Here is a 26,697-nt window from a genome sequence, read left to right on the forward strand (position 1 = left end):
CTTGCCTTCATAGATCGTACCCACCTACTATTATTGAACGTTGTGAACTCTCTGAAATGCAAATCAATACATCCACATATTCACCTCCAGCCACATTGTATCCACCAATGTGAATTTTCTTTACAGTAGTCAAAGTCACACTATGTAGTCATGACAGTAGAATCCTTCAGGAGGAGAGCAGCTTCCTTCACCACCGGAAACTTCCCTTCTGCCTGCAAATCTATTTCTATACTTCCTTGTCCCAGTGCAGCTGCTGACTTTAAAAAAGATGCCCCAGTGCTCTGGGACATCTGTCTATTTCAAGACAGAAGCACTTCTGAGATGATACAGCCTGACAGTGCTCAAAGCTTGGTCAGCAGATGGATGTCTTCCAGCAAAGAAAAGTGGTCCGTTTCCTCCTGCAGACAGAGCCTCCAGGCAGAGCTCAGTGACCTGAGCAAGGGTTATGCGTCCACTGCCTTACATCTTCTTGGCTGAGTGCCTCTGGACAATGCACAGACTGCACAATGCTTGGGACAGACCTGCTGTATGTGACAGCACTTAGCCTAACCCATCCTGACTCTTCAAAGTCCAGAGCAGGAACCACACCTACCAGGAAGTCTCATCTGACCTTCTTTGACATCCATACCTGGGCTGTGTCATCTCTCTTTTTGTTTCCCTGTACCTTGTACTTGATCCTAGCTCAGCATTTGTTACACCTGGTTATAATTGTTGTCTTCCTCCCTGCCTGCACAAAGATCATTAGGGTGGGGACTGTGCCTATCCCCATTTCTTAGAAAAGTGCCTGGGGAGTATTTGTAATGTTCCAATCATAAAATAAAAAGTTATTATTCATGTTCTTTAAGGGGGGCACTTTAACAATATTTCAGTTGTTGTTCAAATAATTGGGTTTCTGCACATTAGCAAAATCTAAACATTTTAAGCAAAATAAGGAGGATAATGGTGGTGATAGATTACACTAAATGATGGAATTTGCTATAATTCTGAAAAGGAAATGTAATCTAGTTATCAAACATCGGACATTATAACTAAAGACAGCATACTTTAATATAGAAACTAGGTAGCCTGAGGCTCATGTGTTAAAAGAGTCGAGTGAACCCAGGACTTAATTAGTGAGACGCCTTGATTGCTCTGGTTAGAGCTGTAGTCACCATTTCCCTTGATGTAAATCAGTTTACTTTAATATCAAGGGAGTAATAAAATAAGGCTCATTTTGTATTACATATGATGAAAATGAAGCCCTGAGACATGAATTTGTTTCAGTTCCCCTAAGTTAGGGTGTGGAAGTGGGCCTTGAAATCTCAGCCTGCTGTTCTTTTTACATCTCACCGCTAGCTATTAAACATACAAGGCTCATAATTTGAGACTAGATATTAATTAATGTATAATAAATACCCAGACGTATTGTGGCGGCTGGACTCTCCTTCTATAACCCATAAGCCATGTTATAAGATGGATGAGCACGTCCTCATTTTGCACTAGTGGCCTCCTAACTTCTTCAATCTCATACCCTCAACAGTAAATATTTGGGTAATTCACCGACATTTGGACATATTATTTGTTCACATATGATGCACCTAAATTAGTAAAAACCTTATATACCTAATATTAGTCAAGCTTAGTCTTTTTCATTCTTCTTGAGAATGCTACGTTGAGTCACACCGAAAGCCACTGACCTTCCAGAGAATGGTTATGAAACTCCAATCCCAAGAAGAGAGGTCAGTGCCATTTAGAGGCCAGGGGTCAACATGCACACTCTCTGGGTCAGCCGGGTACTGCTTGGGTTTCTGGGTTGTCTCATACAACAGGCTCTACCAAAATCCCAGTTCCTCATCCGGCAAGCACTTATATTAGAGCCCAACTACCTCATTTTTTTTTTGCCTCCTCTTTGTGAAAAATATCTTTCAGACTCTGTATTCCTATTTTCCCCTGTATCTTCTGGCATTACATAGCATACAAACAAGGCCAGAAAACAGTTAGAATCTTGATTCCATTTAAAATAGGAAACATTAGTTAAACTTCCAGAAAGTGTGTATGTATTTGCTGGTTTATCTTCAGTCTTCATTTGACAAGAACCCTGCCTGTATCCCAAATGCCTAGAACAAAGCCCAGCATATACCATAACACCGATATGATTCTGTGAAACCGGTGGATTAATTGGTTATTTTGGAATGAACCAATTCAGAATGGTTTTTATTTTCTCTACACAAAATGATAATTTGCAAATGCTCAACAATCAACATGAATTATAACTAGACAAAAAGAAAGGAATGTTAATACCTAATTGGTTAGCTTGTCCCTAGAGCCATAAAGGTGCTCTTTCCTAAAAAGCACAAAGAGGACAAAGATCTCAAAGAGCCATCTAATCAATTACTTACTACCAACCTGGAAGACAACGGATATCGTCTTTATATCCTGTCTACCACTGGAAAAAGACCCCATGGGGGTTAGCAATTGGCTGGTATTGACAGTTTCTGGAATGGTCTATAAACAGCATCAAGCTTCTTCCTCCCACTCCTCTATATTGTTAGGATTAGGAAGCTAAGATTGGCCCCCTAGTAACAGGGGTTTCAAACACAGAAGTGCTTGGTAGCATATAAAAAGTCAAGGAATTATTAGTATTAGGCAAAATTACAGGATCAGGAAGAATTACAGGATCATAAAAGCAGGGTAAAATTAAGGTAATTTATAATGAAAGACAGTTGTTAAAAGTATTAGGAGACAAGTAAATATAGGCACAAACCTCACAGCCAGCCACTGCCGATCCACCAAAAGATGAGCTTTATCAATTCTGACATTTTTGGCATAGTGTAGTCGCTTTGGCAAATCGGGAGTCAGATAGGGTTTGAAATGCTGATCAGGTTTCCGGCACTAAAAATAAGTAAATTCTTTCTTTGTGTATGTTATAAAATATGCAAGCTAATTCAACAATTTCATCTTCTAAGACAACTAAGCACTTTTTAAAAGTAAGAGGGTTTAAGCCTGGCTAATAAAATAAGGATATTAAACTTAGCATCAGTGTGGTCAAATTCCCCAGTTATGTTGTTTTTATTGTTGCAACAATATTTAAATTGCAATTAAAATATGATTTAAATTATGATTTGGTGTTTGACATTCTAAATTTTTATTCCGGGGGGAGGGGCAAGATGGCGGAGGAGTAGGGTCCCCAGGTCACCTGTCCTCAACAAATTACCTAGAAAACCTTCCAAGCATCCTGAAAATCTACGAATTCGGCCTGAGATTTAAAGAGAGACCAGCTGGAACGCTACAGTGAGAAGAGTTCGCGCTTCTATCAAGGCAGGAAGACGGGGGGAAAAAGAAATAAAGACACAAAAGGCCTCCAAGGGGGAGGGGCCCCGCGAGGAGCCGGGCTGAGGCCGGGGCGAGTGTCCCCAGGACAGGAGAGCCCCGTCCCGGAGGAGCAGGAGCTGCACCAACCTTCCCCGCGGAAAGGCCTCCCGGGGAATTGGAGCAGGATCCCCAGAAAGGCGGGGATGCCCTCGGGCTCCCTGGGACAGTAACAGAGGAACTGCGCCCCGGAGAGTGCGCCGAGCTCCCTAAGGGCTGCAGCGCTCGGCGGGACCCGGAGCAGCTCGGAGGGGCTCGGGCGGCGGCTCCGCGGAGGGGGCTGCGGGGCGGGAGCGCGAATCCAACAGCGCAGGCCCCGAAGCACAGGGCGCCGGGACACAGCCCAGGATCCGGCCTCCCCCCGGGACAGGCAGAGGCCGGGAGGGCCCAGGACAGCGAGGACGCTCCTGCCCCGAGCTGAGCAGATCAGCGGCCCCGCCCCGGAGCCTCCCTGCAGACGGAGAGCCCCGGAGTTACTGCGGGGGCTGACTCCAGGGTCCCAGAGCTGCCCCCGCCACTGTGGCTTCCTCCCGGGGCCTCACGGGGTGAACAACCCCCACTGAGCCCTGCACCAGGCAGGGGCAGAGCAGCTCCCCCAAGTGCTAACACCTGAGAATCATCACAGCAGGCCCCTCCCCCAGAAGACCAGCGACACGGACCAGTTCCAAGGGAAGTCAAGGGACTTAAAGTATACAGAATCGGAAGATACTCCCCCGTGGTTTTTTGTTTTTGTTTTTGTTTTTTTGTTTTTGTTTTTGTTTTTGTTTTGTGCCTTTTTTCTTTCTTTCTTCTTGATTTCTGATTGCTTCCCCCACCCCACCCCCCTTTTTTTTCTCCTTTCTTTCTTTTTCTTTCTCTTTTTCCCCTTTTTTTTCTTCTTTCTCTTTTTTCTTTTTCTCTTCTCTTTCCTTCTCTCTCTTTTTCTCCTTTTCCCAATACAACTTGTTTTTGGCCACTCTGCACTGAGCAAAATGACTAGAAGGAAAACCTCACCTCAAAAAAAAGAATCATAAACAGCCCTCTCTCCCACAGAGTTACAAAATCTGGATTACAATTCAATGTCAGAAAGCCAATTCAGAAGCACTATTATACAGCTACTGGTGGCTCTAGAAAAAACCATAAAGGACTCAAGAGACTTCATGACTGCAGAATTTAGATCCAATCAGGCAGAAATTAAAAATCAATTAAATGAGATGCAATCCAAGCTAGAAGTCCTAACGAGGAGGCTTAACGAGGTGTAGTCATACACCTCCAGGTGGAAGAACGAGGTGGAAGAACGAGTGAGTGACATAGAAGACAAGTTGATGGCAAAGAGGGAAACTGAGGAAAAAAGAGACAGGCAATTAAAAGACCAGGAGGATAGATTATGGGAAATAAATGACAGCCTGAGGAAGAAAAACCTACGTTTAATTGGGGTTCCCGAGGGCGCGGAAAGGGACAGAGGGCCAGAATATGTATTTGAACAAATCCTAGCTGAAAACTTTCCAAATCTGGGAAAGGAAACAGGCATTCAGATCCAGGAAATAGAGAGATCCCCCCCTAAAAGCAACAAAAACCGTTCAACACCTCGACACTTAATAGTGAAGTTTGCAAATTCCAAAGATAAGGAGAAGATCCTTAAAGCAGCAAGAGAAAAAAAGTCCCTGACTTTTATGGGGAGGAATATTAGGGTAACAGCAGACCTCTCCACAGAGACCTGGCAGGCCAGAAAGGGCTGGCAGGATATATTCAGGGTCCTAAATGAAAAGAACATGCAACCAAGAATACTTTATCCAGCAAGGCTTTCATTCAAAATGGAAGGAGAGATAAAGGGCTTCCAAGACAGGCAGGAACTGAAAGAATATGTAACCTCCAAACCAGCTCTGCAAGAAATTTTAAGGGGGACTCTTAAAATTCCCGTTTAAGAAGAAGTTCAGTGGAACAATCCACAAAAACAAGGACTGAATAGATATGATGACACTAAACTCATTATCTCTCAATAGTAACTCTGAACGTGAAGGGGCTTAATGACCCCAACAAAAGGCGCAGGGTTTCAGACTGGATAAAAAAGCAGGACCCATCTATTTGCTGTCTACAAGAGACTCATTTTAGACAGAAGGACAAATACAACCTGAAAATAAAAGGTTGGAGAACCATTTACCATTCAAATGGTCCTCAAAAGAAAGCAGGGGTTGCCATCCTTATATCAGATAAATTAAAATTTACCCTGAAAACTATAGTGAGAGATGAAGAGGGACACTATCTCATACTCAAAGGATCTATCCAACAAGAGGACTTAACAATCCTCAATATATATGCCCCGAATGTGGGAGCCGCCAAATATTTAAACCAATTAATAACCAAACTGAAGAAATACTTTGATAATAATACACTTATACTTCGTGACTTCAATCTAGCTCTCTCTATACTAGATAGGTCTTCTAAGCACAACATCTCCAAAGAAATGAGAGCTTTAAATGATACACTGGACCAGATGGATTTCACACATATCTACAGAACTTTACATCCAAACTCAACTGAATACACATTCTTCTCAAGTGCACATGGAACTTTCTCCAGAATAGACCACATACTGGGTCACAAATCGGGTCTGAACCGATACCAAAAGATCGGGATAGTCCCCTCTATATTCTCAGACCATAATGCCTTGATATTAGAACTTAATCACAACAAGAAGTTTGGAAGGACTACAAACACGTGGAGGTTAAGGACCATCCTGCTAAAAGATGAAAGGTCAACCAGGAAATTAAGGAAGAATTAAAAAGATTCATGGAAACTAATGAGAATGAAGATACAACTGTTCAAAATCTTTGGGATGCAGCAAAAGCAGTCCTGAGGGGGAAATACATCGCAATACAAGCATCCATTCAAAAACTAGAAAGAACTCAAATTCAAAAGCTCACCTTACACATAAAGGAACTAGAGAAAAAGCAACAAATAGGCCCCACCCCCAGCAGAAGAAGACAGTTAATTAAAATTCGAGCAGAACCAAATGATATCAAGACCAAAAGAACTGTGGAACAAATCAACAGAACCAGGAGTTGGTTCTTTGAAAGAATTAATAAGATAGATAAACCATTAGCCAACCTTATTAAAAAGAAGAGAGAGAAGACTCAAATTAATAAAATCATGAATGAGAAAGGAGAGATCACTACCAACACCAAGGAAATACAAACGATTTTAAAATCATACTATGAACAGCTGTACACCAATAAATTAGGAAATCTAGAAGAAATGGACGCATTCCTGGAAAGCCACAAACTACCAAAACTGGATCAGGAAGAAATAGAAAACCTGAACAGGCCAATAACCAGGGAGGAAATTGAAGCAGTCATCAAAAACCTCCCAAGACACAAGAGTCCAGGGCCAGATGGCTTCCCAGAGGAATTCTATCAAACGTTTAAAGAAGAAACCATACCTATCCTACTAAAGCTGTTCAGAAAGATAGAAAGAGATGGAGTACTTCCAAATTCGTTCTATGAGGCCAGCATCACCTTAATTCCGAAACCAGACAAAGACCCCACCAAGAAGTAGAATTACAGACCAATATCCCTGATGAACATGGATGCAAAAATTCTCAACAAGATACTAGCCAATAGGATCCAACATCATATTAAGAAAATTATTCACCATGACCAAGTAGGATTTATCCCCGGAACACAAGGCTGGTTCAACACTCGTAAAACAATCAATGTGATTCATCATATCAGCAAGAGAAAAACCAAGAACCATATGATCCTCTCATTAGATGCAGAGAAAGCATTTGACAAATACAGCATCCATTCCTGATCAAAACACTTCAGAGTGTTGGGATAGAGGGAACTTTCCTCGACATCTTAAAAGCCATCTACGGAAAGCCCACAGCAAATATCATTCTCAATGGGGAAGCACTGGGAGCCTTTCCCCTAAGATCAGGAACAAGACAGGGATGTCCACTCTCAACACTGCTGTTCAACATAGTTCTGGAAGTCCCAGCCTCAGCAATCAGACAACAGAAAGACATTAAAGGCATTCAAATTGGCAAAGAAGAAGTCAAACTCTCCCTCTTCGCCGATGACATGATACTCTACATAGAAAACCCAAAAGCCTCCACCCCAAGATTGCTAGAACTCATACAGCAATTTGGTAGCGTGGCAGGATACAAAGCCAATGCCCAGAAGTCAGTGGCATTTCTATACACTAACAATGAGACTGAAGAAAGAGAAATTAAGGAGTCAATCCCATTTACAATTGCACCCAAAAGCATAAGATACCTAGGAATAAACCTAACCAAAGAGGTAAAAGATCTATACCCTAAAAACTATAGAACACTTCTGAAAGAAATTGAGGAAGACACAAAGAGATGGAAAAATATTCCATGCTCATGGATTGGCAGAATTAATATTGTGAAAATGTCAATGTTACCCAGGGCAATGTACACGTTTAATGCAATCCCTATCAAAATACCATGGACTTTCTTCAGAGAGTTAGAACAAATTATTTTAAGATTTGTGTGGAATCAGAAAAGACCCCGAATAGCCAGGGGAATTTTAAAAAAGAAAACCATAGCTGGGGGCATCACAATGCCAGATTTCAGGTTGTACTGCAAAGCTGTGGTCATCTAGACAGTGTGGTCCTGGCACAAAAACAGACACATAGATCAATGGAACAGAATAGAGAACCCAGAAGTGGACCCTGAAATGTATGGTCATCTAATATTCGATAAAGGAGGAAAGACTATCCATTGGAAGAAAGACAGTCTCTTCAATAAATGGTGTTGGGAAAATTGGACATCCACATGCAGAAGAATGAAACTGGACCACTCTCTTTCACCATACACAAAGATAAACTCAAAATGGATGAGAGATCTAAATGTGAGACAAGAGTCCATCAAAATCATAGAAGAGGGATCCCTGGGTGGCGCAGAGGTTTGGCGCCTGCCTTTGGCCCAGGGCGCGATCCTGGAGACCCGGGATCGAATCCCACGTCGGGCTCCCGGTGCATGGAGCTTGCTTCTCCCTCTGCCTGTGTCTCTGCCTCTCTCTCTCTCTCTCTCTCTCTCTCTCTCTCTGTGACTATCATAAATAAATAAATAAAAATTAAAATCATGGAAGAGAACACAGGCAACACCCTTTTTGAACTCGGCCACAGTAACTTCTTGCAAGATACATCCACAAAGGCAAAAGAAACAAAAGCAAAAATGAACTATTGGGACTTACTTCATCAAGATAAGAAGCGTTTGCACAGCAAAGGATACAGTCAAAAAAACTAAAAGACAACCTACAGAACGGGAGAAGATATTTGCAAATGACATATCAAATAAAGGGCTAGTTTCCAAAATCTATAAAGAACTTATTAAGCTCAACACCAAAGAAACAAACAATCCAATCATGAAATGGGCAAAAGACATGAAGAGAAATCTCACAGAGGAAGACATGGACATGGCCAACAGGCACATGAGAAAATGCTCTGCATCACTTGCCATCAGGGAAATACAAATCAAAACCACAATGAGATACCACCTCACACCTGTGAGAATGGGGAAAATTAACCAGGCAGGAAACCACAAATGTTGGAGAGGATGCGGAGAAAAGGGAACCCTCTTACACTGTTGGTGGGAATGTGAACTGGTGCAGCCACTCTGGAAAACTGTGTGGAGGTTCCTCAAAGAGTTAAAAATAGACCTGCCCTACGACCCAGCAATTGCACTGTTGGGGATTTACCCCAAAGATTCAGATGCAATGAAACACCGGGACACCTGCACTCCGATGTTTCTAGCAGCAATGTCCACAATAGCCAAACTGTGGAAGGAGCCTCGGTGTCCATCGAAAGATGAATGGATAAAGAAGATGTGGTTTATGTATACAATGGAATATTACTCAGCCATTAGAAATGACAAATACCCACCATTTGCTTCAACGTGGATGGAACTGGAGGGTATTATGCTGAGTGAAATAAGTCAATCGGAGAAGGACAAACAGTGTATGTTCTCATTCATTTGGGGAATATAAATAATAGTGAAAGGGAATATAAAGGAAGGGAAAAGAAATGTTGGGAAATATCAGGAAGGGAGACAGAACGTAAAGACTGCTAACTCTGGGAAAGAAACTACGGGTGGTGGAAGGGGAGGAGGGCGGGTGTTGGAGGGGAATGGGTGACGGGCACTGAGGTGGACACTTGATGGGATGAGCACTGGGTGTTTTTCTGTATGTTGGTAAATTGAACACCAATAAAAATTAATTTAAAAAAAGAAAAATAAATAAAAAATAAAATAAAATAAATTTTTTCCTGTGTACATATCTTCAACCACCATAAACCCCCCTCCTCTTTTGACAGACAGTAGATATGTCTAGATTTTGAGTGGCAATTACAAATCTTGAATTTAAATTATGTATGAAAAGTATATTAACACATTAGTAAATATCAGCAAAAATTTTTTTAATCAGTTTAATTGCACCAAAATCCTTTTACCATGGATTCAATTTACCCTTGAAATAACCTACATATGCTTAATTGTCAAATCAAGTCAAAAGCTCTTGAGACCTAGTACAGGCTCCTTATTTGTCAAAAAAATCATGGATCTCTTACAAACTGGAGTGACATGTTATTTCTTTAATAATTACTATGGTAACTTGATGACATATCTTTAAACTGTGTAAAAATACAACTCACAGTCATCTAAAAAGAAAATGAGGAAATGAGAACTAGAGGTACAAAGGGACTTTTTCTCCCTTATGACCTTTCTAAGAAAAAAATACAAAGAAGAATCTGGGAAAATTAAATTTTTTCCTACTTCCTCATTCTTATTTTAAGTCTCAATAATCTCCTATGTTAAGGCTGTCACTACTATTTTGTGCTCAATTTGTATAAGAAAAAAAGGCACAATGAAATTGAAAAAAATGTAAAAAGATGTATGGACAATAGAGCAACGATAGTTATAGAATATAAAGAGGAAGAGAAATTATTTCTTCCACAGATATGTTGGGCAGGTTTCTTCTTGCCTATTTTGGTATCTTTACCAGTCTTCTTCTTTTTCTTTTTAATTCATCATGATTTCCTTCAGAAGCCAATATTTTTGCAATATCCAGACAAAGACATGACAGCAGCTATGGGATATGTGGCCTCCTCAAAGATACAAGGAAGCAGAATGTGTCCTTGAGGACCAGAGGTCACGTGATAGTCACACTTTCCTAGTCGGTGTGTAGCCAGAGCAAATCCAGAGGAAACTGCTGCCAACTTCTGTAGAAGTATGGGGTTATACTCTGCATTTGAGGATTGAGGCTGAGGACCCTAAAGCTGGGAAAATTTGGGGTCATTTTATCTAAGAACACAGATGCTGTTGTCTGACATATAGCCAGAATGAGTCACCTGTTCGTGTTTGGTTATGTTTGTCCAATATAAGCTCAATACAGGCCCATGGAACAGCATTACTGGTTCATACTGTACTACCACATGAAATATTTCCTGGGAATAGTGGACTACCATAATAGATTTCCAAAGCCAGTGGTATCCAATCCCCTCCACCACCGGAATTGTTGGAGATCAGCTCTATGGCTCATGAGGTGATGGGGAAAAAGAACAAAAACTTGTGGTTTTAGAGAATCCACACATTGAAAATTCTGAAGCGCCCATCCAGTTAGCATGAACACATTGCCTATACACCCTTCACCAGCAGGGGGTGAGAATGTCTACCATGAGTACTCAAGATCATAATATCAGAAGCTTTAAGAGAGAAAAAAAAGGGGAAAAAAAGGAGTGATAAAGAATTGATGCTCTATCCCAGTTTACAGTAACATTCCTTACCCTGTGTTCTCTCACCTTCGATCATTCACATTTTATCATAACATTTTTTTACTATATTGCAAGCCACCTATACATAAACCGCCCCCATCTTAAGCAATGATAAACTCATGAATTCCATATAATAGGTAATGTACTTGTGAATATACCTTAAATACAGAATTATTAAAACTACACATAAGAACATATCCAGTTTCTCTAGGAGTATTGAACTCCACTTTGAAACACCCAGATATCTTTCAGCTACTTATATGAAATTGGCTCTGCTCCTTTACTCACAACCTGAAGCATGGGAACCAACCAAAAGCAGCTCCCTTAGAGGGTAAAGAGATGATTTTTCCGACCTGTACAAAAAGATCTGTGAGTTCATGATTCACGTTTTCTTGCATGATATTAAGTCATGCAAAACATGTAACAGGTGATGCTGCCTGAAGCTCCTTGGCATGGCCCTTTAGCATGGGACTTCAGCCCACTCTGAAAACCAGAGCCAGTGCCATTTTCCACCCAAACTAATCTTCTGCAGGTGGCAACTGCAAATGGAAACACCTAAGACAAAAGCAACTAATATGCACCTATGTAATGTCAACAGAGGGCTGCAAAAATAATTTACAAGTGGCTTGGGCTCAGAATCACAGAATATGAATTTATTTCAACCCAGATTTTAAGGACATTATATTAACTTACATATATGTATTAGGAGACTGTATACTTACACTGAGGTTCCTAACAATTTCTTCAGAATTAACTGTTTCAAAAGGAAAATAATAAATCACATTGAAATTGTGTACAACTCAGGTTGAATTTGACATAAAAATTTATTAATGATGATAATCTGGTAAGATTAAATAGGAAATTATTTTAAGCAAATTATTTTAGAATTTAAGAATATATTTTAACCTATAAGTAGAATACATCCTAACCTAACAATCAATAGAATATATCGAGTTTTACTAATATTAACATTTTAATTCAATTAATTGATGTTTTAATATAACTAGGATTTATTAATGTAAGTAGACTATATTTCATTATGTATTTGTCATATATCTAATGATATGGATAAGCAGAATATATTTTAACCTAAATTATTAAGTAATTTACCAACTGAGTATGTTAATAGTTTATTAATATTAGCATTGTATTTATTAATTAATAATTTATCAATATTAATGTGATTGCCTAGAATAGAAATTCAAGCTAACAATATTCAATATTACCATAGACTTTATAGACTAACTATATTTAAACTAGGAGGGGGATTTCTCATTTGCTTCTGTGTAGTTCTCCCAAAAAGTCAGAAGAGGGGACTGGCAATCCCTACATCCAACAGAATCAGGAAGCAGGGTTATTCACTTTTGATTTTACCTTTTTTTTTTTCAGACAGATGTCTTCATACTTACAACTATAAAAGTCATGAGGTATATTACGAGCCCTGATACGAGGGGCAGGCCCTTCATACATGTAGAAGTTTATTCGAGTAAAATAATCAGTCATATATTCCCTCTTGTCACAGTAAGTCTGATCCATTCCTGAATTTAATAAAAAATAATCCATTAGATAAAGAAGATGTGGTTTATGTATACAATGGAATATTACTCAGCCATTAGAAATGACAAATACCCGCCATTTGCTTCAACGTGGATGGAACTGGAGGGTATTATGCTGAGTGAAATAAGTCAATCGGAGAAGGACAAACATATGGTCTCATTCATTTGGGGAATATAAATAATAGTGAAAGGGAATAGAGGGGAAGGAAGAAGAAATGGGTAGGAAATATCAGAAAGGGAGACAGAACATGAGAGACTCCTATCTCTGGGAAATGAACTAGGGGTTGTGGAAAGGAAGGAGGGCGGGGAGTGGGGGTGACGGGGTGGCAGGGACTCAGGGGGGCACTTGACGGGATGAGCACTGGGTGTTATTCTGTATGTTGGGAAATTGAACACCAATAAAAAATAAATTTATTATAAAAAAATTAAAATAAAAAATAAATTTATTATTTAAAATAAATAAATAAAGGCAGAAGCCACCCAGATGCCTCAAATAATAATAATAATAATCCATTGAATATGTATATAGATAATAACAATCAGTTGCCTTGGGTCATGTCAAATCAGAGATATTTTATGTTACAAATCTAAACCAAGGTTCACTGGGCACCTGTACAATTTATCCCATTTCATTCTAAATGGCAGACCTTGAAAATCCTGGCAGTGGTTGAGAGGGGTCACATTTATATGAGAAGAATAAATAATTATAACAGATTATTTGTTCAACATAAATCAACTAATTTCAAAGAAGAAAATCCCCTATAGAAAGCTAATTATATCTTAAGTATATTATTTAAATTTATATAAGCAGCATGTGCTTTAAAAAAGATTTGGTAGCTAAACCTTTACTATTTAAAGATTCTTCAGACTACATTTAAATTTTTATTTTCATATTTTTTCATATTTATTCATACATTTTATGTTTTATAATTTCTTTTAAACAAAGTAAGACATTAAAATGGTTCTCTTTGGGCAGCTCAGGTGGCTCAGCGGTTTAGCGCCGCCTTTAGCCCAGGGCCTGAACCTGGAGACCTGGGATTGAGTCCCACATCAGGCTCCTGCATGAAGCCTGCTCCTCCCTCTGCCTTTGTCTCTGCCTCTCTCTCTCTCTCTCTCTGTCTCTAATAAACAAATTTTTAAAAAATTTTTAGTTATAAATTTTTTATTGGTATTCAATTTGCCAACATACAGAATAACACCCAGTGCTCATCCTGTCAAGTGTCCCCCTCAGTGCCCGTCACCCATTCACACCCATCCCCCACCCTCCTCCCCTTCCACCACGCCTAGTTCATTTCCCAGAGTTAGGAGTCTTTATGTTCTGTCTTCCTTTCTGATATTTTAATTTTAAAATAATAGGACATGTTAAGAAGACATTTTAGAAATATTTTAAGTAAATTACTCTGTTTCTCATTTTCTTGATGTCCTAAAATACGAACAAAAGTTCTGCAGACATAGTTCTTTTCCTCCTCTCGTCCATGCCTGGTTCCTTCATAGCCTTTGGAGCTTAGCTTGACTAACCTTCCACCCCATCTGGAAGAGGCCCATTTCTGCTTCATGTACCTCCAAACACACCATATCTAGTAAAGTACTTGACATTGCATAGGCACTCAAAAAATATTGAACAACAACCCCATCATATCCCTGTTAAGTACTATTAATATCCTTTTTACTGAAAAGAATAGAGATGGATTTGCAGAATGAATGTAGAATAAATTGTTTTAGTACTCTATTCATCACAGCCTACCAACAAACCTTGCTCTTTGCTTATTCTAGGTCTTCTGAAAGGTCTGAAGTACAGACTTTAAAATATCACTCTTTTTGCACACTCCTTGAAGTGATAAGATATAATCAATGATAAAATATGTTTGAGAAGAAAAGTATACCATGGTCAGCCAAAAGGATTATATTGACACAGTTGTGTAAGTTCCGCTGTTTGAGGCCTTCCATCAACATTCCAAAAGCTTTATCTACCAACTGTAAGGCTTGAATTACCTAAGGGAGAAAAACAATGGAGTTAAGATTGTCTTCATGATTTAAATTTTAATTAATTAAATCACTAAGGAAGGCAAAAACAAATACATTTCCTTCTCTAAAATTTCTGGAATTTGAAGTAGGACATCAGAGCCCAGCATCTGTGCTACCATATTTACCAAAAACTTAAACCATATTTTCAAAGGGAGACAAACTACTGGCCAATAAATGTCTGAAAAAAACATTCAACCTCAACAATGTTATTCAGCTGCAAAGGCTTTCATGGTAATTCCCAGTGTTAGACAGGGGTATTCACAGGCACTTCTATAGAAGTCTGCATGGTTACAGACCACATGACAATGCCTAACCAGGAATTTAAAAGGGGCATACCCTATGACCTAACAGCTAACTTCTGAGAATTTGTCCTCATAAACATTCATAGTACAAATGGAGATTTATACCTAAGGCTATTCATGAATTAATAATTTCAATACAAGTAAACATCAATATACTTACCTACTGTAGTGAACATTTTATAAAGTATTTTAAAGAACCATGGCATGGGGGACTGCTCACAATACAATGTCAAACATAAAAGATTAAAACCCATGTATGTACCCATACTTATCTTGTCCTGGTTACATTTTTTCCAAGATTTTATTTATTTATTCATTTAAGAGAGAGAGAGACACACACAAAGGGAGAGTGAGGGGGATAAGCAGACTTCTCGCTGAGCGGGAAACCGGGTGCAGGGCTCGATCCCAAAACCCTGGGATCATGAACTGAGTCAAAGGCAGATACTTAATCAACTCAGCCACCAGGTGGTGCCCTCATTTTCAAATATACTTAGCATTTCTCAGTAAACACACATGCACAGAAAACGAAAAGGAAATATATCAAGGTACTATTAACAGTGGTTATCTCTGTAGATAAACCATTAGCCAGCCTTATTAAAAAGAAGAGAGAGAAGACTCAAATTAATAAAATCATGAAGGAGAAAGGAGAGATCACTACCAACACCAAGGAAATACAAACGATTTTAAAAACATATTATGAGCAGCTATACACCAATAAATTAAGCAATCTAGAAGAAATGGACGCATTCCTGGAAAGCCACAAACTACCAAAACTGGATCAGGAAGAAATAGAAAACCTGAACAGGCCAATAACCAGGGAGGAAATTGAAGCAGTCATCAAAAACCTCCCAAGACACAAGAGTCCAGGGCCAGATGGCTTCCCAGGGGAATTCTATCAAACGTTTAAAGAAGAAACCATACCTATCCTACTAAAGCTGTTCGGAAAGATAGAAAGAGATGGAGTACTTCCAAATTCGTTCTATGAGGCCAGCATCACCTTAATTCCGAAACCAGACAAAGACCCCACCAAGAAGTAGAATTACAGACCAATATCCCTGATGAACATGGATGCAAAAATTCTCAACAAGATACTAGTCAATAGGATCCAACATCATATTAAGAAAATTATTCACCATGACCAAGTAGGATTTATCCCCGGGACACAAGGCTGGTTCAACACTCGTAAAACAATCAATGTGATTCATCATATCAGCAAGAGAAAAACCAAGAACCATATGATCCTCTCATTAGATGCAGAGAAAGCATTTGACAAAATACAGCATCCATTCCTGATCAAAACACTTCAGAGTGTTGGGATAGAGGGAACTTTCCTCGACATCTTAAAAGCCATCTACAAGAGACTCATATTAGACAGAAGGACACCTACAACCTGAAAATAAAATGAAAAGCCCACAGCAAATATCATTCTCAATGGGGAAGCACTGGGAGCCTTTCCCCTAAGATCAGGAACAAGACAGGGATGTCCACTCTCACCACTGCTGTTCAACATAGTTCTGGAAGTCCTAGCCTCAGCAATCAGACAACAGAAAGACATTAAAGGCATTCAAATTGGCAAAGAAGAAGTCAAACTCTCCCTCTTCGCCGATGACATGATACTCTACATAGAAAACCCAAAAGCCTCCACCCCAAGATTGCTAGAACTCATACAGCAATTTGGTAGCGTGGCAGGATACAAAGCCAATGCCCAGAAGTCAGTGGCATTTCTATACACTAACAATGAGACTGAAGAAAGAGAAATTAAGGAGTCAATCCCATATACAATTGCACCCAAAAGCATAAGATACCTAGGAATAAACCTAACCAAACAGGTAAAGGATCTATACCCTAAAAACTATGGAACACTTCTGAAATAAATTGAGGAAGACAAAGAGATGGAAAAATATTCCATGCTCATGGATTGGCAGAATTAATATTGTAAAAATGTCAATGTTACCCAGGGCAATGTACACGTTTAATGCAATCCCTATCAAAATACCATGGAGTTTCTTCAGAGAGTTAGAACAAATTATTTTAAGATTTGTGTGAAATAGAAAAGACCCCGAATAGCCAGGGGAATTTTAAAAAAGAAAACCATAGCTGGGGGCATCACAATGCCAGATTTCAGGTTGTACTACAAAGCTGTGGTCATCAAGACAATGTGGTACTGGCACAAAAACAGACACATAGATCAATGGAACAGAATAGAGAACCCAGAAGTGGACCCTGAAATGTATGGTCAACTAATATTCGATAAAGGAGGAAAGACTATCCATTGGAAGAAAGACAGTTTCTTCAATAAATGGTGCTGGGAAAATTGGACTTCCACATGCAGAAGAATGAAACTGGACCACTACCTTTCACCGTACACAAGGATAAACTCAAAATGGATGAGAGATTTAAATGTGAGACAAGATTCCATCAAAATCCTTGAGGAGAACACAGGCAACACCCTTTTTGAACTTGGCCACAGTAACTTCTTGCAAGATACATCCACAAAGGCAAAAGAAACAAAAGCAAAAATGAACTATTGGGACTTCATCAAGATAAGAAGCTTTTGCACAGCAAAGGATACAGTCAACAAAACTAAAAGACAACCTACAGAATGGGAGAAGATATTTGCAAATGACATATCAGATAAAGGGCTAGTTTCCAAGATCTATAAAGAACTTCTTAAACTCAACAGCAAAGAAACAAACAATCCAATCATGAAATGGGCAAAAGACATGAAGAGAAATCTCACAAAGGAAGACATGGACATGGCCAACATGCACATGAGAAAATGCTCTGCATCACTTGCCATCAGGGAAATACAAATCAAAACTACAATGAGATACCACCTCACACCAGTGAGAATGGGGAAAATTAACAAGGCAGGAAACCACAAATGTTGGAGAGGATGCGGAGAAAAGGGAACCCTCTTACACTGTTGGTGGAAATGTGAACTGGTGCAGCCACTCTGGAAAACTGTGTGGAGGTTCCTCAAAGAGTTAAAAATAGTTCTGCCCTATGACCCAGCAATTGCACTTTGGGGATTTACCCCAAAGATTCAGATGCAATGAAACACCGGGACACCTGCACCCCGATGTTTCTATCAGCAATGTCCACAATAGCCAAACTGTGGAAGGAGCCTTGGTGTCCATCGAAAGATGAATGGATAAAGAAGATGTGGTCTATGTATACAATGGAATATTACTCAGCCATTAGAAACGACAAATACCCACCATTTCCTTCAACGTGGTTGGAACTGAAGGGTATTATGCTGAGTGAAGTAAGTCAATCGGAGAAGGACAATCATTATATGTTGTCAATCATTTGGGGTATATAAATAGTGAAAGGGAATAGAAGGGAAGAGAGAAGAAATGTGTGGGAAATATCAGAAAGGGAGACAGAACATAAAGACTCCTAACTCTGGGAAACGAACAAGGGGTGGTGGAAAGAGATGGGCAGGGGGTGGGGGTGACTGGGTGACAAGCACTGAGCGGGGCACTTGATGGGATGAGCACTGGGTGTTATTCTATATGTTGGCAAATTGAACGCCAATAAAAAATAAATTTATTTTAAAAAATAGTGGTTATCTCTGAATAGTGAATTAGGGTCTTTTTCTATGTTATTGTTTACATTCCTTTGTGTTTAAAATGTTCTACATTTTATCGCCATAGTGCATTGAACTAACAAGGTTTAAGTGAATAAATTTTCATTTTTCTCAGCATATAGGAAAAATAATAGCCATGGATTGGGGAAAAATGTGTAATCTCTTGTAGTACTATCACATAATGATCGATTTTTTTTTTTAGAAAGAATTTTTCAAGCCAATTACTGTCAAGAGCTTTAGTACTTATCTCATGAAACTGTCATGGCAAACATGCATGGATGGTGTTATTTCCACCATTTGGAATTTCCAGTGGAAAGACCAGGAAATTTGAGGTTTAGAGAAGTTAAGTAACATGTTTATGGTCCCACAGTTAATAAGGGACAGAGCAGGACTTGAATTCAAACCAGCTCTAGCAGCTGCTAAATCCAGCAACTACGAGTTGCTTTCCTGACTCCCATTATTTTTTCAAGATTTTGTTTATTTAAGACAAAGAGAGAGCAGGTGGGAGGGGCAGAGGAAGAAGGACAAGCAGACTCCTTGCGGAACAGGAAGCCTGATGCAGGGCTTCTTCCCAGAACCCCAGGATCCGTGACATGAGCCAAAGGCAGATGCCCAATCGACTGAGTCACACAGGCTCCCCTCTTGACTCCCATTTTTAAGGTGACCATGCTCTCTGGTTTGTGAGCATGAGTCACAGTTCCCACGTGTTATGCCATCATTGCGTTCTCTTTCACAGTCACCCTACTCATTCCTCCCAACTACAGTAAGAGCCCACCATCCTGTCTTCTCCCAGCACCCTGACATCTGCCACCATTGGACTCTCCACAGATTAAAATCATCTGTGCATGTATCTGCCTCCCGAGGAAAGCATGGGCTCCTGCAGGGAAGGGACCCTGCCACCTAACTCATCACATGCTTCCCAAGCATACAGTCTTTCACACAGGATCCACTCAACAGATGGCACATTTTACTGAATGTCAAGTGACTAGATGCCAGCCCCCTACTCTAGCCCAGACAAAGAAAAGAAACAAGAAACCCCAGTGACAGGCAACGAGTGAGCAGTTTTTTGAGTGGTAAGATAATAAACAGGAATAGAAATGTTTGCAGCTGTGAGGCAAACCAAGTTTGGGTAGAAACCCTTGCTTCTTTCACATGGAATTGTGATCATTCACTTTCACAGTGGATATTGAGGAACCAGTAAAATCATTTCCAGTACAATGAGTTACATGGTAAGATCCTCAATACGCAACTGTTTTTTCAGATCCAGAAGTTCCTTTTTGTAAAATGAAATTCAAGGTTGTAGAGGATCCTGCTAGTAGAAAGCTCCGTGTAGCATTAACATTGCTTTTCAAAAATGAAAAAAAAACCATGGCTTTTCAATCGGTACCACACTCTTCCCATGTATTGAACCTCCACATGCTTCCCCAAAAGTGGAAGCCCTCAGTGCTCTAGAGTCACTCCATCATGTACATGAGCATCATCAACAATTTAATCTGTACTTAATTTCAATTTTCTTTTCCTACTTGAATTTTTCTTTTCAACTTTTCATTCTAAGATGTCGTCCTCTGTTTTTCAAAAATGAATTAACAGCTGAATCTTGTTCAAATTAGACCAATAGCTAAAGTTACTCAGGACCAGTCAGAACACTCTGTGCCTAATTCAACTTCAATACAAGAAAAGCATTGGAACAAATTTGGTATCAAGAAATTGCTCGTTTCACCAGACTTTAAATATCTCTCCAATCACCTTCCCTATTTTCATAAAGCCTTCCCCACCTATACCAGGCCACAATCAGCTTCCCATTTTTTTAAATTTTTTATTTATTTATGATAGTCACACAGAGAGAGAGAGAGAGGCAGAGACACAGGCAGAGGGAGAAGCAGACTCCATGCACCGGGAGCCCGATGTGGGATTCGATCCTGGGTCTCCAGGATCGCGCCCTGGGCCAAAGGCAGGCGCTAAACCGCTGCGCCACCCAGGGATCCCCAGCTTCCCATTTAAACACTGTTTAAGCTATCACATTTTTAAGGTTTCTTAAAATAAAAACTCATAATACATTAATTCAGATTTCATTTATTTGCCCCTTCAACATGGTTTCTGGGTAACAGCCTCATATTCTTCACCCTTAGAAATGCCTACCACAAGGTTAGGCCCACCAGAAACTGTTCAAAGTAGACCTTAAAGAGATAGCAGAGCAGGAGCTAAAAATTGAGAAGTTACTAAGCTTTCAACAGCATGAGTCAGCAAACAAACTAAAATAACCTTTTTGCTTTCAAATTATGTCATATTAACTCTGAATTAAAGTATGTGGTTAAAAACAGTAACAGGCTTCTAGTTTCTCCATGCATTTTGCCTCTTCTGAAGTTTTAAATATGGCGTGGTCTTAATCTTCATTTCCATGCACCATGTACACGCTGCCAAGCTGCCCAATCTTCATCTCCTCTGAGCTATAAATCCATGTTCAATTACCTTCTGGGCATCTTCATTTGAATATTACAAGCACCTTATCCACAACATGCTCTTTCTCTCCAAAATTTCTGTCACCTCACTGATGTAAATAAATGAAAACTGCTGCAACAGCTCACGATAGAAACCAGACAATTGTCCTTGATCCCCCACTTTATCACCCAACTTCTACCAAGCCATACCAACTATCTCCCAAACGAATCTCAAATGCATCTCGTTTCCATGATAGTTGCCACTACCCTAGTCCAAGACACAATGATCTCTTTTTGGGAATGTTGCAAAAGCTAACTCATCTCACCTTCCCCCATTTCCTCTAACCCATTCCTCTCATACAGTTAAATGTATCCTTAAATACAGGCATGTCTGATCATGTCACTTCCCCGATTAAAATGCCTCAGTGCTTCCATTACACATTACATGGCCAACAAGGACCTGCATAATTTGGTGCCTGTCTCCTCCTCTAGGCTTCCTCCTAGCCCCTGTCTCTGGGCCACAGTGCTCCAGATGTGGGTGGGAGATTATCCCCACACAGCAATTCCAGCAATACCTAGCACAGAGGAGCACACAAGAAGGATTAACTGTTATTATTATTCTTACCATTATTATGCAGTCCATTGATCTAACCATCAGTCCATTGGCCTATCCATTTGTTCATTTGCCTATCCATTTGTTCATTCCTCTACCTCACTGAGCTCCTTCCTCAACCGATCATTTGTGAACTTTCTTCCTTTTTGTTATTCAGAGAACTTTCTAACCAGCCCCAGTCCCCTCTCTGCCACAGACTAGATTAGAACCTCCTCAATCACCTCTCAGGGCAGCCTGATTTTTTTCTTTTGTGGCACCTTTCAAACTATACTTAAAATTTATTAGGGGTCCAAACTAGAGCACTGAATAGAAGAAAAAGATATAGTGCCTAATATTAAGTCAGCAGTAGGAGTTGGGTAAATGCAGATTATAGTGTTCCCTCTCCAACAATTAATCATATCAAGTATGGATAACAATTAAAATAGAAGGGTGTCTGGGTGACTCAGTTGATTGAGCATCCAGCTCTTGATTTTGGTTCAGGTCATGATCTCAGGATCATGAGATCAAGCCCCATGTCAGGCTCCTCACTCAGCAGGGGTAGTGTCTGCTTGAGATTCTCTCTCCCTCCCTCTGTCTGTCTCTCTCTCAAAAAAATTAAAATAGAAAAGAAGTGAATTTATGGCAGATAGTTATTATGACACTCACCCTTGAAATAGCCTGATTAAGTGTTAAACTCTGGGATCTAGACAAGAGCGGTATTGGAATGTGAAGGATGAAAGGGTTAAAAGTGGTAGGGAGCAGGCCTTGTATAAGGAATTTTTTGGCTTAATGAGAAAAAAATAAGAAGGGCACTTCTGATAAACTGCAAAGTCAGGGTGCCAGAATAAATAAGTTTCCACGAGGCAGGAAAATGCCATACTCATGAGGCCTTCATAGCTTTACATGACCTCCAGGACAATATAAGCTTCAGTGGACTTCAGAAGACAGATGTTTTTTTTAATATTTAAGGCTTATATTTCCATAGTAAAAATGTAATATAATGGTTTAGAGACTGACAAAGGTAATATTTAGGGGTCTACTTCCATTATATTGAAGGCCCAGGAAGAGAGGAAGAACTCTCAGGAACTAGTGTATGAAGGCCAAGGAAAAGGATCTTATGAATGGAACACAGTGCATAAACAGACGGCTGGAGAGTCCACAACAGACCTGCAGGTGACTTAGCTTGGGATAAGCTACATTGGCATGCTGAACTGGCTGGCAGGATCTAGCCTTGATGCTTCCACTGTATGATAATAGTGTTGCACCCAAGTATTCAGCAAATGTTGATCAAATAAATCAAGATGTAGTTAATAAAACAGGTATCTCTTTTAGACTTTTACTGTTTTGTGGTTTAATAAGGTAGATATTCATTTAGACTGTTCATGATTTTAATGTCTTCATGTTTATATCAAGTACATTTTACTCAGTGGGAATTAAATAATATTTTAATTTATGGGTTAAGGCTAGACGACTTCACATTTGTTCAATCAAACAAACTTACTGTGGCACTGACTGGCCCACTATCATGTCCCGCAGAATCAGGCTCTTCCACATAGATGGTATAAAAATCAGGTCTACAGGTAAAATGGAAACAGAGAAAGACATGATCCATTTGGAATAAGCCTGCAGGTTGGATCTGGGAAATGTATAGGTTTGGAATGTGGTGGCAGTTTCCTTTTTCTCTGGCCTCCTTCTCTTTATTGGAGTCCCGGGATTCTACTTGGCCCTAAGTCCAGAAGCTCTCCTAACAGAAAATAAGACCTTCCTGGGCGTGAACTTGGTCTGAATCATTTTAGAAAATCTGCCTGGCTCTTGCTGCTAAGTCCTCTTGGTATGCCCAGTCCTTTCTATTTCCCAGTCTCTGCCTTTCAGCTCACTGTTCTGCTGTTCTACTTCTTTTTTAAATGTCTGGTTTCTGTTGACTGGTTGCTCTTTCAGGATGCTCTGACTCCAGGCAGGGAGGCTCTGGCAGGGCCTTGCTCTGGCACCTCTAGCTTCCAATCCGCTCTCCATTCTGCCTCCAGTCTATATCTGGTTCTGTGATACTTGCCTCTACTCTGTGGCACTGGCTCTGTGTCTATTGCCCCACACTGCCCATCACCTTCTCAAGAGCCAATCATTCTTGAAAATCACAAAAGAAAAAAAAAGCCTAGTTTCTTTCTGACATGGTCATCTCAAGCAAAGAAATAATTTCATTTTATACCCACGAATACCCCAGTGTACCAGCACTTTTCTGATACTAGATAATACCTTTCAGCTTTGGGCAGGTCCAGCCATTTTAACAGTGTAGATATCCTTTCTTCATATGGGATACTCCTGAAAAGAGGAAAAATAATTTTTCAAAAATTAATCCAATCAAAAGTAATTCTATTATATTCCCACTCTGGAAGACAGGTTGGTACTTTTAGATAAAAATCTTGCATTGATATGTGATCAGAATACTGGAGGGGATTCAATATTACTCAGAGGGACTCCTGTTTTCAATACTTATATAGAGATACATTTGTCTCAATACAAAGTAAAGGTATATTGTTTTCTTTCCTTCTTATCCTTCCCTCCTTCAATCATTCCCTGAACTGAAATAAAAGACCATTAATCATTATCCATTCATTCGGTTTGTTTTTATTTATTTTATTCATTTATACATTTATGTCATATCGAGCATCTATTGCCACACACTATGAGTTCATTTTAAACAAAATTTAACAGTGAGCAAACCAAAGATGCATTCTTTTCTAGAGATGATATTCCACTGAAGACAAACAAACAAGAGATCTGATATATAAATAAATTATATAGTGTATCACAAGGTGACAAATGCTATGTAAGATTAGGGTGGGGATGGCTTGCAATTTGAAATCTTAGTTTGATCAGGCTAAGACAAGATTGAGAAAGCAAGTTTTGAGCAACAGCCTGAAGGGAGTGAGGGAGTGGGCTGTGCAGGTACATGGAGTGAGTTATCTCAGGGAGAGGGAACAGCCTGCACAACGGCCCTAAATAGAGCAAGCCAGGTGTGTTTCAGCCCACCCAAGGGATCAGAGCATGGTGGAGTAGTGCAAGAGGGGGTCTGAGACACAGTGGGGTGATTAGGGTCACCAATACCAATAGGGCCCTGCAGGCTTCAACTGTGAGTGGAACAGGGAGCCATGAAAGTTTTTGGTGCAAAGGAGTATCGTAACTTGGACTTGTTTTTTTAAGTTACCATTCTAATTGGTAGATTAATAGATAAGAGACAAGAATAGAAGCAGGGACACGTGTAAAGAGGGAAGTCCAGTAATATAGACAAAAGATGATTGTATCTCCAACCACAGCAATAATGACAGAAATAACAAAAAGTTCTCAGACTGCATATATTTTGAATTAGAGCCAAAAGCATTTACTGACAGACCAGATTAGGGTTGTAAGAAAGAGGAATCATGAGGACTTCAAGATTTTTGACCCAAATAACTGGAAAAATAGAATTACTCCAAGATTAAGACCCAAAACATCCTAACCATGCCTGTCTAGATAGGGTCATATCTGCAAATGCTTCACTACCTGTTGTAATGGATATATTTGGAAGGAAAGGATCCATTGATGGCCACGTCTGATCCAGGCCAAAAGAAACTACCAGCTTTTAAACCTTGATACATTGCTGTCAGCCAGATCTATAAGAGAAAATTTAAGATAAGTGGATGTCAAGAGAATCATCAGTCTGCGTAGAACTGGTAGAAATAGTGCCATTTTTAAGAAACTAAACAATATTAATAGTTGAAAAATTTAATTACCCAGATCTAATTTAAAAATCAAAAACACAGTAAAGTAGTAAAAAAGATCATTTTTTTTCAAAATAGTAAAAATTGTATAGTTCCTCTTTCCCTTTTAAATTATAAAACAGAGTGAGGGGGGAAAAACAGAACATCTTTCTGAGAAGTTTTTACATTGATATGTTTAGAATACTACATCCAAGTATCAACAGAAGGCAAGTTAGGTAAAGCAATCATAAATATTTAGAAGACTTAAATTATAAGTGGTGAAATACCTTCCCACCACCCTCCACCCCTGGAAATTATAAAGATAACGTAAAAATAGAGAATGATCCACTATCACACCGAAAAATGAAGATTATATTGGGGTCACATGTAGAACGCTACATACTGGTTGCCCTTGCCACCAGGCTGGATTATTTTTCTCCTTTGATGAAAGTGAAAAATTCAGGTTGAGGTTTACATCATACATATTATTGTCAATGATGCCATGGGATTCTGGATATAATCCCTAAAAATGATAATTTCAAAAAAGATTTAGAATAAAATAATATATCAATAAAACTTTTTCTAAAGATTTTGTTTATTTATTCATGAGAGACACACAGAGAGAGGCAGAGACTCGGGCAGAGGGAGAAGCAGGCTCCATGCAGGGATGTTGATGTGGGACAAGATCCCAGGACCCCAGATCATGACCTGAGCCAAAGGCAGATGCTCAACCACTGAGCCACTCAGGTGCCCCTCAATAAAACATTTAAATTGAAATAGTATAAGATCTATAACTCCTATCTTGGAAAGATGTCATATACCTTTCAAAATAAAACCCCTGAGTTTGAACCCAAATACCAAATGCATTTATGTGTATATGTATATACATAGGTGTAGGTATAAGTATAGGTATAAGTATAGATTTATAAATGTGTAGGTATTCTGGCTCCACCATAGTCTAGAGCAGCAAATGAATGACATTAGGCAGATGGCTTGTGCTGATGATGTTAATATCACTCTTATGTGATTAATTACTATTAAAGTTTCCTATATTATAATAATGATCAGCCACTGGTAATATTGGCATAAATAGCAAGAAATGTGCTACTTGAAAGCCTTTAAGTATGAAATATCTTGGGTAAAGGGGTTAAAGTGTGTTACCAGCATTTTAGAAGGGAACCTGCCTCATCTCTAACCATCGTCCCTCCACCCATCAATCAATCTAATAATTCCTTTAATCTGATCACATATATTTTTTCTATACATTTCATTGAATGTATGCTTATGATGTCCATGCATTTGTAAATATTTTTAGATAGATTTTAGAGTCATTACTCCAG

General features: G+C 39.4%; 1 protein-coding gene across 1 annotated transcript in view; it reads right to left on the bottom strand.

Moving 5' to 3' along the window:
• The window catches only part of ENPP3 (ectonucleotide pyrophosphatase/phosphodiesterase 3), an 84,660-nt gene that overhangs the window by 35,379 nt on the left and 22,584 nt on the right, over nucleotides 1-26,697 (bottom strand). Inside the window, exons 8-15 of the mRNA XM_025990642.2 lie at nucleotides 25,761-25,880; nucleotides 25,161-25,270; nucleotides 23,874-23,939; nucleotides 23,125-23,197; nucleotides 14,558-14,666; nucleotides 12,528-12,656; nucleotides 11,841-11,872; nucleotides 2,744-2,871 (exon numbers count right to left, since the gene is read on the bottom strand). Coding sequence (XP_025846427.1) covers nucleotides 2,744-2,871; nucleotides 11,841-11,872; nucleotides 12,528-12,656; nucleotides 14,558-14,666; nucleotides 23,125-23,197; nucleotides 23,874-23,939; nucleotides 25,161-25,270; nucleotides 25,761-25,880 — 767 coding nt within the window. The remainder of the gene's footprint in view (nucleotides 1-2,743; nucleotides 2,872-11,840; nucleotides 11,873-12,527; nucleotides 12,657-14,557; nucleotides 14,667-23,124; nucleotides 23,198-23,873; nucleotides 23,940-25,160; nucleotides 25,271-25,760; nucleotides 25,881-26,697) is intronic.

Source organism: Vulpes vulpes, chromosome 1 (assembly GCF_048418805.1).
Source record: "Vulpes vulpes isolate BD-2025 chromosome 1, VulVul3, whole genome shotgun sequence".
Classification (NCBI taxonomy): Eukaryota; Metazoa; Chordata; class Mammalia; order Carnivora; family Canidae; genus Vulpes; species Vulpes vulpes.